At 41.4% G+C, this 15,259-nt stretch overlaps 2 protein-coding genes across 2 annotated transcripts; one reads left to right on the forward strand and one right to left on the reverse strand.

The window, feature by feature from the left end:
• The first annotated feature begins 1,132 nt into the window (after nucleotides 1–1,132).
• LOC106083200 (protein adenylyltransferase Fic) lies at nucleotides 1,133–7,031 on the forward strand. Its single transcript, XM_013246087.2, has 5 exons — nucleotides 1,133–1,984; nucleotides 2,051–2,397; nucleotides 2,460–2,663; nucleotides 2,736–2,873; nucleotides 6,351–7,031. The coding sequence occupies exons 1-5, from the start codon at nucleotides 1,391–1,393 to the stop codon at nucleotides 6,679–6,681; spliced, it is 1,614 nt and encodes a 537-aa protein (XP_013101541.2). The 5' UTR covers nucleotides 1,133–1,390; the 3' UTR covers nucleotides 6,682–7,031.
• A 45-nt stretch (nucleotides 7,032–7,076) lies between these two features.
• Nucleotides 7,077–14,993, reverse strand: LOC106083199 (peroxisomal acyl-coenzyme A oxidase 3). Its single transcript, XM_013246085.2, has 6 exons — nucleotides 14,555–14,993; nucleotides 9,814–10,442; nucleotides 9,474–9,756; nucleotides 7,952–8,417; nucleotides 7,443–7,885; nucleotides 7,077–7,374 (listed from the first exon to the last, which is right to left on the reverse strand). Exons 1-6 carry the CDS (start codon nucleotides 14,768–14,770, stop codon nucleotides 7,264–7,266), a joined length of 2,148 nt encoding a protein of 715 aa, XP_013101539.2. The 5' UTR covers nucleotides 14,771–14,993; the 3' UTR covers nucleotides 7,077–7,263.
• Between the last annotated feature and the right edge of the window lie 266 nt (nucleotides 14,994–15,259).

Here is a 15,259-nt window from a genome sequence, read left to right on the forward strand (position 1 = left end):
AAAGGAAAGGAAAGGAAAGGAAAGGAAAGGAAAGGAAAGGAAAGGAAAGGAAAGGAAAGGAAAGGAAAGGAAAGGAAAGGAAAGGAAAGGAAAGGAAAGGAAAGGAAAGGAAAGGAAAGGAAAGGAAAGGAAAGGAAAGGAAAGGAAAGGAAAGGAAAGGAAAGGAAAGGAAAGGAAAGGAAAGGAAAGGAAAGGAAAGGAAAGGAAAGGAAAAGGAAAGGAAAGGAAAGGAAGGAAGGAAGGAATGGAATGGATAAGAAGCCTTCGAAATAAAGAAATTTTACTCAGCTGTTCGCATGACCTGCAAGTGTATCCTGTCTGCAAACAAATGTTAAAAAGAGCAATTCGCAAAAGTTAAACAATTTTTAACTTTGACGACCAAAAACACTACTTCAAGTGTGACGCTCTGTTACAAGGGCCAAAGTCGACATTTGTTGTTGCTTTGGTCGAATTTGTTTGCAGATTTTTGCCGACGCGACACTCAATAACAAAACTCAACGCGCTCATTCCGTTTGTGCCTTAAGTTTGCTCCAGTCAGCTATTTCAGAACGCTGGGAAGGGGGGCTTTGTGCCTGTCCCCCCTCACCCCGTGTTCAAGAAAAAACTAAGTTCTCTTGTTTGAAGCCAATCACATCCTGCATCTTCACTTCAAAAAATGTTTCCCTACCGTCCACACAAGTCTTGATGTGCCGATTTTGGTTGGGTCTTATGGCTTATAAAAGAGGAACTTGATTATCTAAAAAAGCCATTTATGCTGTCATGTTGGACGCATCCCTAATATAGCACAGGGTACACTTTTGCTTTGCACTGACTGTAACATATGTTTCGAGAATGATAATCCGACCATTGTGGATTAAGAATGTTTTACTCCTTTGCTTCCAATTTGTATTTAAATACGCCATTTCTAACAAAGTTGAGGTTATTTACCTTAAAATTTGAACTGTTGCCCTTCTACCATTTCTTTTATTCATTCTCTCTGAATCATGCGCTGAAAAATCACTTAAATTGGCATTCCCCAAAGAATGGCAACCCTCTCGATAACACGAGCTATCGTTTAACACATGTTGTCCATACACGTGTCATCGCTAAATACCAACAACAAAATACTCAAAACAAACAACAGCTGTTCTTTTAGCTGTCTATCATTTGCTCGCTTTCTCCCATAATAAAATAAAGAATACACGTCAGATATTGCAAATTTTAACGCCAAGTAAAGATTCCGAGAATTTTTGGTGAAGATATCGTATAATTATGGAAAATCTACAAAATAATTGCATAATATTTAGTGGGAGCAGTTATTTGTAGAAATTTTATTGAAATTTTCCTACTCTGCAAAGGTGGTGAGGTGTTACACATCATCTGCAAGCAAACAAAACCAAAAACGGCCAACATGACAAAACAGAGGCGTCATTCCATACGGGACGGTGGCCACAAGCCAAATGCTTGTCTAGACACCCAACCCAGATTCTCCATGGAAGTTAGTGATTTTGTGGTGGCTGCAGCGGCCACAGCGACTGGACCAAGAAATTCCTTAGTCTTACATTTGTCATATCATCATTTGCTGGTCTTCCTCTCCGGTGTATTGGCTGCTTGTTTCTATTATCATTCGCCTTGGACGCAGGCCAATCATCGCCAACTGCAACATTTGCCCACCGCTCATTATTTACAAGTCAGAGATGATTTTGCAATATACTCCAAGGAAAGGGAGAGAGAGTTTGAGGAAGGACAACAGGCCATTAAAGAATTTCAAGGTAATATGGGGGCAGCTGTCGCCCAGTTGCATGAAGATGAAGCAAATATCAAAGAGGCCTTGGCCACTCTAAAATTGGGACAAACCATGATGGAGGCGAGTAAGGAAGACAAGGCACAAAGGCTCTATGAGCATGCACATGCGCTGGCGCCCAAACATCCGGAAGTGTTATTGAGATATGGCGAATATCTGGAGAAAAGAGATGTAGTGTTGGCCGATCAGTATTATTTTCAGGTAAGTGGGCTGCCAACAAACGGAGACCTATTTTTTTTAATTATTTCCTCCTTTTTTTCTTTTCAGGCCTTGACCATAAACCCCAGTTGCTCAGAAGCTTTAACCCATCGCCAGCGTACAGCTGCTATTGTGCAATCCATTGACGACCGACGTTTGTTGGAATTAGATCGTAAGCGTGATGCCCTCTCGGGTATACATGAATCGAACGCAGCTCTTAGAAGGGCTAAGAAGGAGGCTTATTTTCAACATATCTATCATTCGGTGGGCATTGAAGGCAATACCATGACGCTGGCACAAACTAGATCTATACTTGAGACGCGCATGGCTGTCGATGGGAAATCTATAGATGAACATAATGAAATTTTAGGCCTAGATTTGGCAATGAAATATATCAATGACAGTTTGGTAAACAAGTAAGTAATGATACTAAATCATCTTCAAAGCATAAAAAATATTTTTTTTTTTAAATTTTCAGAATGGAAATCAATTTGAAGGACATTATGGAAATCCATCGTAGGGTTCTGGGTCATGTTGATCCCATCGAAGGTGGTGAGTTTCGTCGCACTCAGGTTTATGTGGGTGGCCATATACCTCCCGGCCCAGGTGATTTGTCCATACTAATGGGGCATTTTGAAAATTGGTTAAATTCTGAACAAGTTTTGTCTCTACATCCCATAAAGTAGGTAAAAATTTACTATAACTGTCAAGAGCAATATTTTATTTATATATTCTTTTTGCCATTCCTTTTTAGACATGCCGCTCTGGCCCATTACAAATTGGTGCACATACATCCTTTTATTGATGGCAATGGCAGAACATCAAGACTGTTAATGAATACACTGCTGATGAGAGCTGGATACCCACCAGTAATTATACCAAAACAACAAAGGTATGATAAATCATTTATCATGTTTGGCCAAATCCTTTTGGCCAGGTACTTCCACCTTAATTCGTGACTATCAAAAAGTTCATCAAAAATGGATATTTCCGCTTGCTAACTTTTAAAGCCTATAGAAGTCTAACACTCTCTGTGTACAGCCTAATATCAGCGATCTGGCATTGCATAGGCCAGTCAATACCCCGCCTTAGGGCCGTCTATTCTACTAAAATACTTGTACTGCTATAGGTTCACTAGATCTACAGCATGGGCCAAATCCATCATTGGCTAACTGCTTAGCCCATGAGCAGCCTCATTCCCTCTCAAATCCACCACAAGATCCTGCCTGAAACCCACCACAAGATCCAGTGATGCTCTTTGCAACTCTCAACAGGTCACGACCTTACATGACCTGATACAGAGCTTTCAATGTCGCCTGATCTCAGACGGAATTGTAAATGTCCCGCCCTGGTGATCACGTTCAGCCTTCATCCCTCCAGGTATACCGCAATGGTCTTCTCTGAAAAGAAAACTTTATCTTTCGTTAAAGTCAGACTTTGTCTTCCCTGAGAGAAAGGCTTTGCCTGACGTCCAAGTCGTCAAAGAATGAAATCTCCGTAGTGCTGCCGAAATCAATCACTCGTGTCGTGACTGTAGGCTCGAGCTGAAACGCAAGTAACCAAACTCCAGAGGCTTCAAGTTTTTGACTCTCTCATTTTCCAGCGCAGTCTGACTGCCCTAAACAAGACCAGCAGATGGGCCTTGTATGTCTCAATAAATCTCAACCGCACGCGAGCCAAGGGCAGAAGCTTAGTCCAACTCAATCTGCGTCGTTGTACTATTAACGTACAAGTGTAAACGGCTCAAACCGAGTAAGGTATTGGGCATACCCCATGAATCGCTTTACTTTGTCCCGAAATCAGCATCGCATGGATGCCTTGCACATTTTTGACCATTTTGAGGAGATTTCCTCTCTCCAGGCCACATAGTAAGCAACTTTTTTTCCCTCCAGGCATCCGAGGCTTAAGGAGGCCACCGTAGCGCAAAGGTTAGCATGTCCGCCTATGACACTGAACGCCTGCGAATCCTGGCGAGAACATCAGACAAAATTTTTATCGGTGGTTATCCCCTCCTAATGCTGGCGAAATTTGTGAGGTACTATGAAATGTAAAAACGTCTCCCTAAAAGAGGTGTCGTACGAACCCAGCAATAAAATGGAGGCCTCTTATCATTAAGCTTAAACTTGAATCGGACTGCAGCGGTTCCTATGTCAGCGTGAAACTAGGCTGAACGCTAGAATTTAGGTTACCGAGATTAGTTCTCGCATGGCGTGATCAAGACACTTAGTATTCGGGACGTGGGAATACACACGAACGCGTGGTCAATGATTATCTAGCTCATGTGTCTGGGGGTCAGGGGCAGAACTTTGACTAGGCTAGTCACCGGGACGTGATTCACTCATAACGTGTCCGTGGTACTAGGTCATCGGGAAGCGGGAACAGGTGTTTGGAACAAATGTATGGTTGTTGTTGTTGTAGCAGTGTGTTGTACACTGAGGCGGCAGCCCTTGCCGATGAAGAACTCCATCGGATCAATCCGGTATGTACAACCGGCTACCATGGGAGCATTGTTGTTGTGATTGTAGCAGTTTATTGTGTTCTATCTTTCGTCTGCTTGATTATGTGGAGTGTCAAGACCCAGGAACTCTACGACTAAGATGAGGTGCGTCCACAGGGATCTGGGTCTGAGTCGAGTGGGTGGGTGCCGGGCAGTTAAACAGGTAACGTGTATCGTGCGGTCCCTGGTTACAATCGGGACATACATCTTGCACGTCGGCATCAATCCTAGCTCTGTGGGAGCATGGTAAATGGCATTTGTTTCTGAAGGACAAGCATCTAATGCACAAGCTCCATCATCGACTGGAGGGAACTGGCGGTTGAAATGAAAGCGCGTGGTCAGTGGCTCATCGGAGGCTAGGCTAGTTGCCTAGTCGTGATTCATTCACGACGTGCTCGAGGCACTAGGTCACCAGGACCGGCACGGTATTGCTGTGAGCACCACAGGCTGGAACCTGGAGCTTCGATCTGTGCGGTGTGCATCGCTATCACAAGAAGCTTAGCTGTGCGCTACCGGGTGCGTCCACAGGTTGCAGATAGTGGACTGCTAAATACGGAGTAAGGTCGCAGTGAAAAGCCGAGAGGCTCCGACTCTTGCGTAAATACTGAGAGCCTATGATGCTCAATACGACAAGGCGTGTTATTGGCGCCTTTAAATAACCAATGGCCATCATGCTATCGCGGCCATCGGTCGTATAGACCGGAACGAGCTGCCTCGCCTATAAGAGGTTGCACCTCCACCTGTAAATGTGCTCAAAACGAAAGCGTGGTAAATGACTCTGTGCTTCATATGTCTGAGGTACAAGGGCAGAACTCTGTGTAAAACACGGTGAAGCTCTGTAATTAGCTAAAGGTGGCCCGCGTAAAAATTCATCGCGATGCCGTACTGTTTATCAGACCTGAACTTACGTTTAAGTTTAATGGTAAGAGTTCATGGTAAGCTAAAGACTCCCTATGCAATTTTTTGCCAACGAGCAACGCTCCAAAGCAGATAGATAACTGGGTGGGGGCATACACATACTGGCCAAATGTACTCGTAAAAATTTCACTTTCGGTGTTGTCTGACCCGACAGCGATGACTAGGTCACAATAATGTGAGCTCAGGCCAGGTTGGATCATGTTGTTGTAGTCCTTGGCCAGGAATTATCATAAATCGATGCCGGTTCGTGAACCAGACTACATAGGAGTCGCGGGAATGGATCATACTGTATTTAACTGATCGATGAATTATTAAAGCGAATAGTTGTTACAGCTGCAAAGTCTGTTATGGCAATGCACTTTCGTTTCCTAGACCACAGCAACCATTTCAAGGTTCAAGGATAACAGTTTATATAGATTAATATAGCCAGATGTTAGACTTTGACGATGTTTCGTTTATAGTTGTTGGATTAGCAGAGAGGGTGTAAATCGCCGTGACTGTAAGCTGAGGTTGGTAATGGTTCGAAGAATACCAGCAACATGGATGACTGCAGTAGCTGAACAACAAGCCACCATAAACATTCAACTTTAGTCTTGACAGCCACTCGGGCCAGAGCAGTTACATTTGACTGAGGTGGAGCGGACGATGCCTTAACACGAAGAACTTCCCCCAAGCCTTTATTAAAAATGTCCGTCTATGACGCTGAACGTATGCATTCAAATCCCGGAATGAACATCAGAAAAAATTTTCAGCGGTGGTTATGCCCTTACTAGTTCTGGCTATTTATGTGAGATATCCTGCCATGTTAAAACTTCTCTACCAAATAATGTCGCTATGCGGCATGCCGTTCAGGCTCGGCATAAAAAAAGAAGACCCCCTTATCATTGAGCATGTTCATGGAAAATTTAGTAGTATTTTTGCCTATCTAACACTTTTTTATTTTTATTCTTTCAGGCACAAATACTATCAGTATCTCCAAATAGCCAATGAGGGTGATATTCGACCTTTTGTGCGTTTTATTGCCGATTGTACGGAAAAGACCCTCGATTTATACTTATGGGCCACTAGTGATTTACCTCAACAAATACCTATGCTGGAACAGACCGAGCACACCTTAGCCAATATCGATAAACTACTAACGCCAACAGTCACAGGACCAGCAACAGATAAAACTGTGAAAACCTCGCCGGCTACCACTACCAATGTACCAAGCAGTAAAAGCAATCAAAATAACAACATTTTGGAAGGAGATTTCTTTGATTCAGGATCCGGAGAGATTTCCTAGCAACGGTTTTTGATTCTTTGTATATTCCATATGATATTAAGACGTTTTATAAAACTAACTGTGATTATATTTCTCTTCAACAAAACTACATGTAAATAGCGTGCAAACCTAAACCAAAAAAAAAACGAAACAGCCCAATTTATTTTAAGGGAAAAATAACTAAGTTATGTTGTTATAGTTTGTAAGACGAAAGATAAGATATTTATTCAGTTTTCTTTAGTTGTCTATGACGTTGCCTTTGTTTTAAAAAACATTATAAAACTCCCAGCCAAGATATTGAATTCGCACATATGTTATATACCATTTGTGTTTGTATATAAAATTACAAAACTGTAGTTAAAAATTTATTTATACATAAATGTATCTACAAAAATATAAAAAAAATGTACAAAAACTATTGTTACAAAACAAAAAATCTTCTATATTGAATGCACAACACCACCTTTGTTGAAATATTGGAAAAATCACAAATATTTTAAAACTTATTTTAACTTAAATATAAAAATTTTCCTTTGAAAATTTTCTGATAAAGCAAATTCTGTTCTATTTTTTCTAGAGAGCCAGTCAGTCATACTCGTTTGCTTACAAATTGGCCTTTGGAATGTAGTCTTTGTAGGTGACCTCACGCCACCATTCTGGACGTTCAAACACACCAGGAGCAGACATAACGGAACGTTGTATATGCAGATAAATCTGTAGATGCAAAGGAGATTACAGTAAAAAGAAATAAAAAGAAAAAATATGTTTTAACAACAACTTACATTGCCATCGCTCATGCCGAGAGGAGAATTCAAAATGAAATCAGTTGGGGCAATGGCATCAACCAATGAAATTGCCTCGTCCTTTAAAACGGGCAACAAATCCAAAACTACCTGATGATACAATTTTAGTTGACCATTTTGACGGAAATAACCTCCTTGATAGAAAATGGCACCATGTTTGATAATTAAACTGCAACCGTACATGGCTAAAATTTTAAGCAAAACATTCTTCTCATTGCTTTGAGGTTGGTCCATAACAAATTTATGGAAGATGGCATAAATTGTGCGTTGAGCAAAGACAATGGACAGGGTTTGGGCGTTAAAGACTTGCATGTTGTTGCGGGTCTCGAAGCCATCCAAACCTTGGCGCTTCAAGGCCTCCACACGTTGGACAGTCTCTTCCAATTGATAGGCCACCAACCAATTGAGAGCTTTCAAGATATCTAAAAACAAATAAAAATTAATATTTCAATATTTCCTATAACAGAAGCAAGAATTAAAAAACTTACTATGAGGACAAGACACCTCCTTGGCATTTTTCTCCTCAGCCTTTTGTTTTAATATCTGATCCATATCCTTAAGAAAGGCAACTGTTTTCAAAGGTGATACATCCTCGAAATTAGCATTGCCACGCCTTAAGCCTACCAACCAATTGGAGGCCTGTTGAATTAAGGTATTGTTCTCGCCCTCATAAGTGCAGTTGGCATCGTTGTCGTTGCGCAAATCACCCAAACCGCTAGACTTCAAATAGCCATGACCACCACAAGCTTCACGGCACTCTTGTATGCCATCACGAGCAGCCCAAGTGCAAATGGGTTTTGCAGCCGAGGAGACAGCATGAATTTCCATGCCAACCTTTGAGGTATCCTCTCCCATGAAAGAGCGGGTGGTCATATCAACATTTTCAATGCCCAACCACAAACTAAAGATTTTCATGGCATAGGCTGTGGCCAAATGAGGTATAAGACGATATTGCTGGAAAAAAAAGAAATAGAATTAATAGAGAGAAAAGAATACCATGTCCGCCTATGACGCTGAACGTTTGAGTTCGAATCCTGGCAGGAACATCATAGAATTTTTCGGCAGTGGTTATCCCTTCCTAATTCTGGCGACATTTGTGAGGTACTTTTCCTTGTAAAAACTTCTCCCCAAAGAGGTGTCGCTCTGCGGCAAGCTGTTCAGCCTTGGCCATAAAAAGGAGGTCCCTTATCATTGAGCTTAAAATTGAATCGTACAGCACTCATTGATTTGTGAGAAGTTTGCCCCAGTTCCTTAATGGAATGTTCATGGGCAAGTCTGCATTTGCAGAAGTAAAATGGGAAGCGTTTTTTGATCTTGCATTTAGAAAACCTTCGAATTATTGATATAAGAGCCTATAAAGTATATATGTTTGATCGTGTTGACTACCTAAGTCGATCTCATCACGTCAGTCCAAATCACAATAGCGGTCGAGTTAAGGTGTATCCGTTCCGTGTTGGATATAGCCCCTTTATAAAGTGGTTCTTTGATTTGACTTCTTAAGCCTCTAGCCTCAATTTTTGTACCCACCACCAAAGAATGGGGAGGGGGTATACTAATCTCGTTCCTACGTTTGGAACATCTCGAAATACCGTTGGGATGAAATTTTGCACGTAGTGTTCTGTTACGACTTCTAACAATCGTGCCATGTATGGGCCAAATCGGTCTATAACTTGATATAGCTCCCATATAAACCGATCTCTCGGTTTTACATCTTGATACCTTGGAAGCCGCAAATATTACCCGCTTTGTATAAAATTTTGACCATAGGGTTTTGTTATGATTTCCAACATCCATGGTAAGCTTTATCCAAATCGATCTCTAAACTGCTATAGCTCCCATATAAATCGATCTTCCGATTAGCCTTCTACAGCCCTTAGAAGTTTACATTTTTTCCTGATTTGGCAGAAATTTGGTATGTAGACATTTTTAGCAGAATCCATAATGGTGGCCTCCAACGATTCTGTCCGATCGAACTTATCACCCTTTTACTTGTAATACTTATTAACTTACTTGAGACTGATATTCAATGACAGCCCATTCTTCATTGGTATCCTCAGGACCAAATTGTCTGCGGGCCGCCGAATATCTGGTGGCAATTGTAATGGCTTTGGTAAAAGCCACAGTAGCCAAGTTGCAAATGTTAACGCGCCCAGCTGAGAGAGCACCCAAAGAAGCACCTAAACGCTTGCGATCATCTTTAATGGGACTGCTATAGTTGCCTTGTTCATCAATGTCTCCAGTTTTCGAAAGCAAATTATCCTTGGGAATGCGATAATTGTTGAACATGACAAAACTTAAGACAAGAAGACATTAGTTACTGCTACATTGAAATTATACCCAACCTACTTACCCATTATCGATGCCATTCAAACCAATCTTCTCACCCAAATCACCCACTGTGACTCCGGGGAAGGCTAGCAAAGTTCTTTCATCGCGTATGGGCACCAAGAAAGCACACAAACCCACATAGGTATCATCTGGCACATACAGTTGGGCATAGACCACTGCATGTGTACAAGTTTTGCCCAGATTTCCCACCCAACATTTGGCAGCCTCAAAATCAGGTGTATGTATAATAAACTCTTTGGTCTTATTGTCATAGGTGGCTCTGGTACGCATTCCCCGTGCATTGGTACCGTGAGAAAATTCCGTCAAAGCAAAAGCGCCCACAATTTCACCATTTTGTATTTTGCTGGCGTAATGACCCAAACGCTCTGTGCCCAAAGTCAAGATTGTGCTTGGGAACATGCCATTGGAGAGAGAGTATTTCACCGAAAAACTGAATTCATAACTGAACATAGCCTGGGCGGCAGCCAAAGACAGACGGGGGTTTGAAATGTATTCGGCCAGACCATAAAAGTTTTGGTGATACAAAATATGCTGGCGCTTATTGGCCAATTGACGTTGACGTTCCAGCGAAGGTGTTTCAGGTTCACGTTGGAAATCGGCATGTTTTTCCATAAAATTCCAGATGCGGTGCTGGAAAAGAAAATTCAAATATTAGTAAAGGAGAAAATGTTTACCTAAGTCTTAATCCAAAAAAAAGAAATATACCTTATTTTGATAATGAAAAATTATCAGAATGACATACATATACCCATATACCAATAAACTCAGGTAATCCAAAAAACAAATAATTTCTAACGATTAGCTGAATAATATACATATGTATGAGTTTGAATGTACTCCCTACTCGAGTACAAATTGATAGATCACCCAATGCACTTGAACTTTGTATTGGCCAATTCAAAACTTTCAATTCCACGTAAGCCGAGTGATATGAAAGCTATCAAATCCAATAACTTAAAGTTACCTACACAAAAATTTTGTGCATAAATGAACTTTACCTTGGGATTTGGGTTTCTATGAAAGCCACTGACTATAATCAATAAATATACAGCATTTTCCAAAACAATATTTCTGCAGGGGCTTATTTGCCAATCATTCTTATAGTTCAATGACCATTTCTTTGGCGAATTTGAGAGGCTATACTTGCAAGGTTCCAAGGTGTAGTGAAGCGTAATAAATAGCTTGACTTACTTTAATTGTCTATGACAGAATATTTGTTCCACTAACCGAACGCAGAATAGCGTTCCAAGCACGTGGATCTTCTGCGCTCATTCTAAAATCTCTGACACCAAGTTTCGAGGTGTCTCCCACCATTTGATCTTTCCATCGGGCTTTTGGTTGTTGTTGTTGTTGTAGCAGTTTATTGTGTTCTATCTTTCGTCTGCTTGATTCTGTTGAGTGTCAAGACCCAGGAACTCTGCGACTAAGATGGGGTGCGTCCACAGGGATCTGGGTCTGAGTCGAGTGGGTCTGGCCGGGCAGTTAAACAGGTGACTTGTATGGTGTGGTCCCTGGTTACAAAGGGGGCATACATCTTGCACGTCGGCATCAATCCTAGCTCTGTGGGAATTGAGGCGGCTGCATCTGCCGGAACGTAATTGAGCCAGAACCACTCTGGTTTGCCGGGGGAGGTCGATTTCTTCGGGTGCAATGGGTGGCGGTCGTTCTCCAAGGACTACATTCACCCGGTAGCCAATTGCCGCGTCTGCTACCGTGTCTGCATGAATGTTGTTCAGACCCGCTTGATATGCCGCTTAATCTAGAGGTTCTCTCTTGTAGCGCTGAACCTCATGCTTTAGATCGTGTAGATCTACCTTAAGGCTTCTGGGCGGTGGGTATCTATCCACAAGATGATGATTTGGATGGTTTCTGCGATAACAGCCCAAAAGTATTGCTTAGACAGCATGTAGTTATGTCTTCGCACTGGTAGGATCTTTGTCTCCTGATGGAGGTGGTCCACATGAGAATTGAGGAGACAGCCCGTCGCAGTTCGGAGGGCGGCATTCTGACAGCTCTGAATATTATTCATTGTATTTTGATGCGTGTAACTATGCTATCGTCCTCATACAGCTCATACATCTCGTGGTTCATACGTCGCCTATATTCGCCGTTATCGCAAACTGGTCCATATATTTTACGAAGAATCTTTCTCTCAAATACTCCAAGTACTGCCTCATCTGCTTTCACCCATGCTTCAGAACCATATAACAGCACGGTAGCATCAATGTCTTCTATAGTGTAATCTTCGTCTGTCGAGAGGTGGCCTTGTTTCTAAACTGCTTACTTAGACCAAAGTAGCATCTGTTTGCCAGTATTGTTCTTCGCTTAATCTCAAAACTGGTGTCATTCGTTTCGGTTACGGCGGTGCCGAGGTAGATAAAGTTACTGACTATCTCAAAGTTGTGGTTCCCAACTTTCTCTGCTTTCTGGGAGTGGAAACCATCCATCACATCATTCACAAACAAATTCACTAAGTTATAATACCCCGTACCTCAGTAGTGGTGTAGGGTATAATAGGATGATTAATATATCCATGGTGGCGAGTATCCAAAGTTCGACACGGCAGCCGGTTGTACGTACCGGATTGACCCGATGTAGTCCTCATCGGCAAGGGCTGCCGCCTCAGTGTACAACACACTGTTACAACAACAACAACAACCCTGTACCACAGTAGTGGTGCAATCCCATGGCAGCCGGTTGTACGTACCGGATTGACCCGATGAAGTCCTTCATCGGCAAGGGCTGCCGCCTCAGTGTACAACACACTGCTTCAACAACAACAACAACAGTAGTGGTGTAGGGTATAAAAATCATTACGGCAAGTGATAGCATGTGGGGAAGATGATGAGACGTTGGAGCATTTCCTATGTCATTGATCGGCTTTCGCGGCTAACAGACACCGGACTTACGAGAGGACACTATACCAGACATAAACCAACTTAGGAGAGTAGTATGGAAAACAATTGAGGATTTTGTAAATAGCACGGAATTCTTAACATAATTTGTATACCCTCCACCATAGGATGGGGGATATACTAATTTCGTCATTCTGTTTGGAACTACTCGAAATATTCGTCTGAGACCCCATAAAGTATATATATTCTTGATCGTCGTGACATTTTATGTCGATCTAGCCATGTCCGTCCGTCCGTCTGTCTGTCGAAAGCACGCTAACTTCCGAAGGAGTAAAGCTAGCCACTGAAAATTTTGCACAAATACTTCTTATTAGTGTAGGTCGGTTGGTATTGCAATTGGGCCATATCGGTCCATGTTTTGATATAGCTGCCATATAAACCGATCTTGGGTCTTTACTTCTTGAGCCTCTAGAGTGCGTAATTCTTATTCGATTGGAATGAAATATTGCGCGAAGTGTTTTGTTATGATATCCAACAACTTTGCCAAGTATGGTTCAAATCGGTCCATAAGCTGATATAGCTGCCATATAAACCGATCTTGGGTCTTTACTTCTTGAGCCTTTAGAGGGCGCAATTCTTATCCGATTGGAATGAAATTTTACGCGAAGTGTTTTGTTATGATAACCAATATCTTATGATATCCAACATGATATGATATCCAACAACTGTGCCAAGTATGGTTCAAATCGGTATATAACCTGATACAGCTGTCATATAAACGACGTGTTTTGTTATGATATCCAACAACTTTGCCAAGTATGGTTCAAATCGGTCCATAAACTGATATAGCTGCATTATAAACCCATTTTGGGTCTTGACTTCTTGAGCCTCTAGAGGGCGCAATTCCTATCCGAATTGGCTGAAATTTCGCATGACGTATTTTATTCTTACTTTCAACAACTGTGTCAAATAAGGCTCAAATCGGTTCATAAACTGATATAGCTGCCATATAAACCGATCTGGGTTTTTGACTTCTTGATCCTCTAAAGGTCGCAATTATTATGCGATTTGCCTGAAATTTTGTACGACGGATTCTCTCATGACCATCAACATACGTGTTTATTATGGTCTGAATCGGTCTATAGCCCGATACAGCTCCCATATAAACCGATCTCTCTATTTTACTTCTTGAGCCCCCAAAGAGCGCAATTCTTATTCGAATTGGCTGACATTTTACACAGGACTCCAACATAAAATTTAATTGTGGTCCAAACCGGACCATATCTTGATATCGCTCTAATAGCAGAGAGAAATCTTTTCTAATATCTATCCATGGTGGAGGGTATATAAGATTCGGGATGGCCGAACTTAGCACGCTTTTACTTGTTTTTTCTAGAGCACACAACAAGCCGGTTACTGGCTTAGGTGTATGTCTATAATGGCATGGGGCAGATTAATAGCTACACCCGGTTTTCAACCTAACCTGACCTCAGCTTTCAGCCCACTTGCTCAAAATAAGCACTACATCAATGGTTTCTACTTCTAGCCTATTGTTGTCACTTTTGTATCTACCCTCGCATCATTTGAATAGGGGCGAGAAAGCTATAAATCATTTTCTTGGATATTACGACTAGCCAAACACCAGTGTGGAGGTCAGGAAAAGAGTAAACTGAATAATTCATTATAAATCTAATCGGCAAATTCACAATACACACAAACTATAAGCAATTCACAATGCCAAGTCATGGTGGGAACAAGATAATGTGCTAAAATCAAAAATGTATACCCACTCAAACAACAAATTTACTAATAGCCACTGGACAAAATGGACTTTGTTCTGGTTGAATTCAAAATAACTGTTGGATGGTTGAAACAGTTCAAACTTACCTTTAGCCGTATATGATCTTCACCTTCCAACAAGACATTCATGCGTTTGTGACAGAATGAACTTTTCTCGCGATAGGCCTTAAGGGGGCCCGATTTGAAGTCTGGAAATATGGATTTATCCTCCAATATATTTTTGGGTATAGGTTCAGCCACATGAGAGCCATCACTGGAATAAGATTGTTGCAGCCATTGCATTAAAAAATTATCCTTTGACATAGTTCACAAACAAAAACAAAAACACACGAAATCACATGAAAATCACTAGACGACAGACAAAAGAATAAATGACATACTACTGACTACACTGAGTTTAGTATAAGCTCTACTTAAGCTAATAAAAACAATAAAGCAATGAACCGCAACAATTGTTGCCTAATTGTGCGGGGCTTTGCGTATTTAAAGAGAAGCAGAGTGCATCAAACGCGAGAGAGAGAACTTGACTGAGATTTCAATTAAGAGAGAGTGGAGCTACTTAATGACGTTTCTTTGTTAAACACACACATAGACACAAACTTACATATCAATATCGGTTACAGTCACCATTATGAGATATTAAATATGGGATTTTTAAATTTTTCGTTTATCGACCGTCCACTGCGGTGGTTGCCTTACAACTGTTATTGCAAAAGTTGTTTTCTCCGCTATTGTTAACTCGACTCCTCTTGAAGATTTGCAATTAAAAATTATGTGATAATTCAAATCTAA

The sequence above is a fragment of the Stomoxys calcitrans genome, chromosome 3 (genome assembly GCF_963082655.1).
Source record: "Stomoxys calcitrans chromosome 3, idStoCalc2.1, whole genome shotgun sequence".
In the NCBI taxonomy this organism is placed as follows: Eukaryota; Metazoa; Arthropoda; class Insecta; order Diptera; family Muscidae; genus Stomoxys; species Stomoxys calcitrans.

Bases quoted from the DNA above. Each gene is read 5' to 3' on its own strand.
- LOC106083200 (XM_013246087.2), top strand. From the start codon at position 1,391: ATGACAAAACAGAGGCGTCATTCCATACGGGACGGTGGCCACAAGCCA. The intron at 2,664-2,735 runs GTAGGTAAAAAT...ATTCCTTTTTAG, and splicing joins TTGTCTCTACATCCCATAAA to ACATGCCGCTCTGGCCCATT. The intron at 2,874-6,350 runs GTATGATAAATC...TTATTCTTTCAG, and splicing joins ATTATACCAAAACAACAAAG to GCACAAATACTATCAGTATC.
- LOC106083199 (XM_013246085.2), bottom strand. From the start codon at position 14,770: ATGTCAAAGGATAATTTTTTAATGCAATGGCTGCAACAATCTTATTCC. The intron at 9,757-9,813 runs GTAAGTAGGTTG...TCTTGTCTTAAG, and splicing joins TTGAATGGCATCGATAATGG to TTTTGTCATGTTCAACAATT. The intron at 8,418-9,473 runs GTAAGTTAATAA...TTTTTTTTCCAG, and splicing joins TCATTGAATATCAGTCTCAA to CAATATCGTCTTATACCTCA.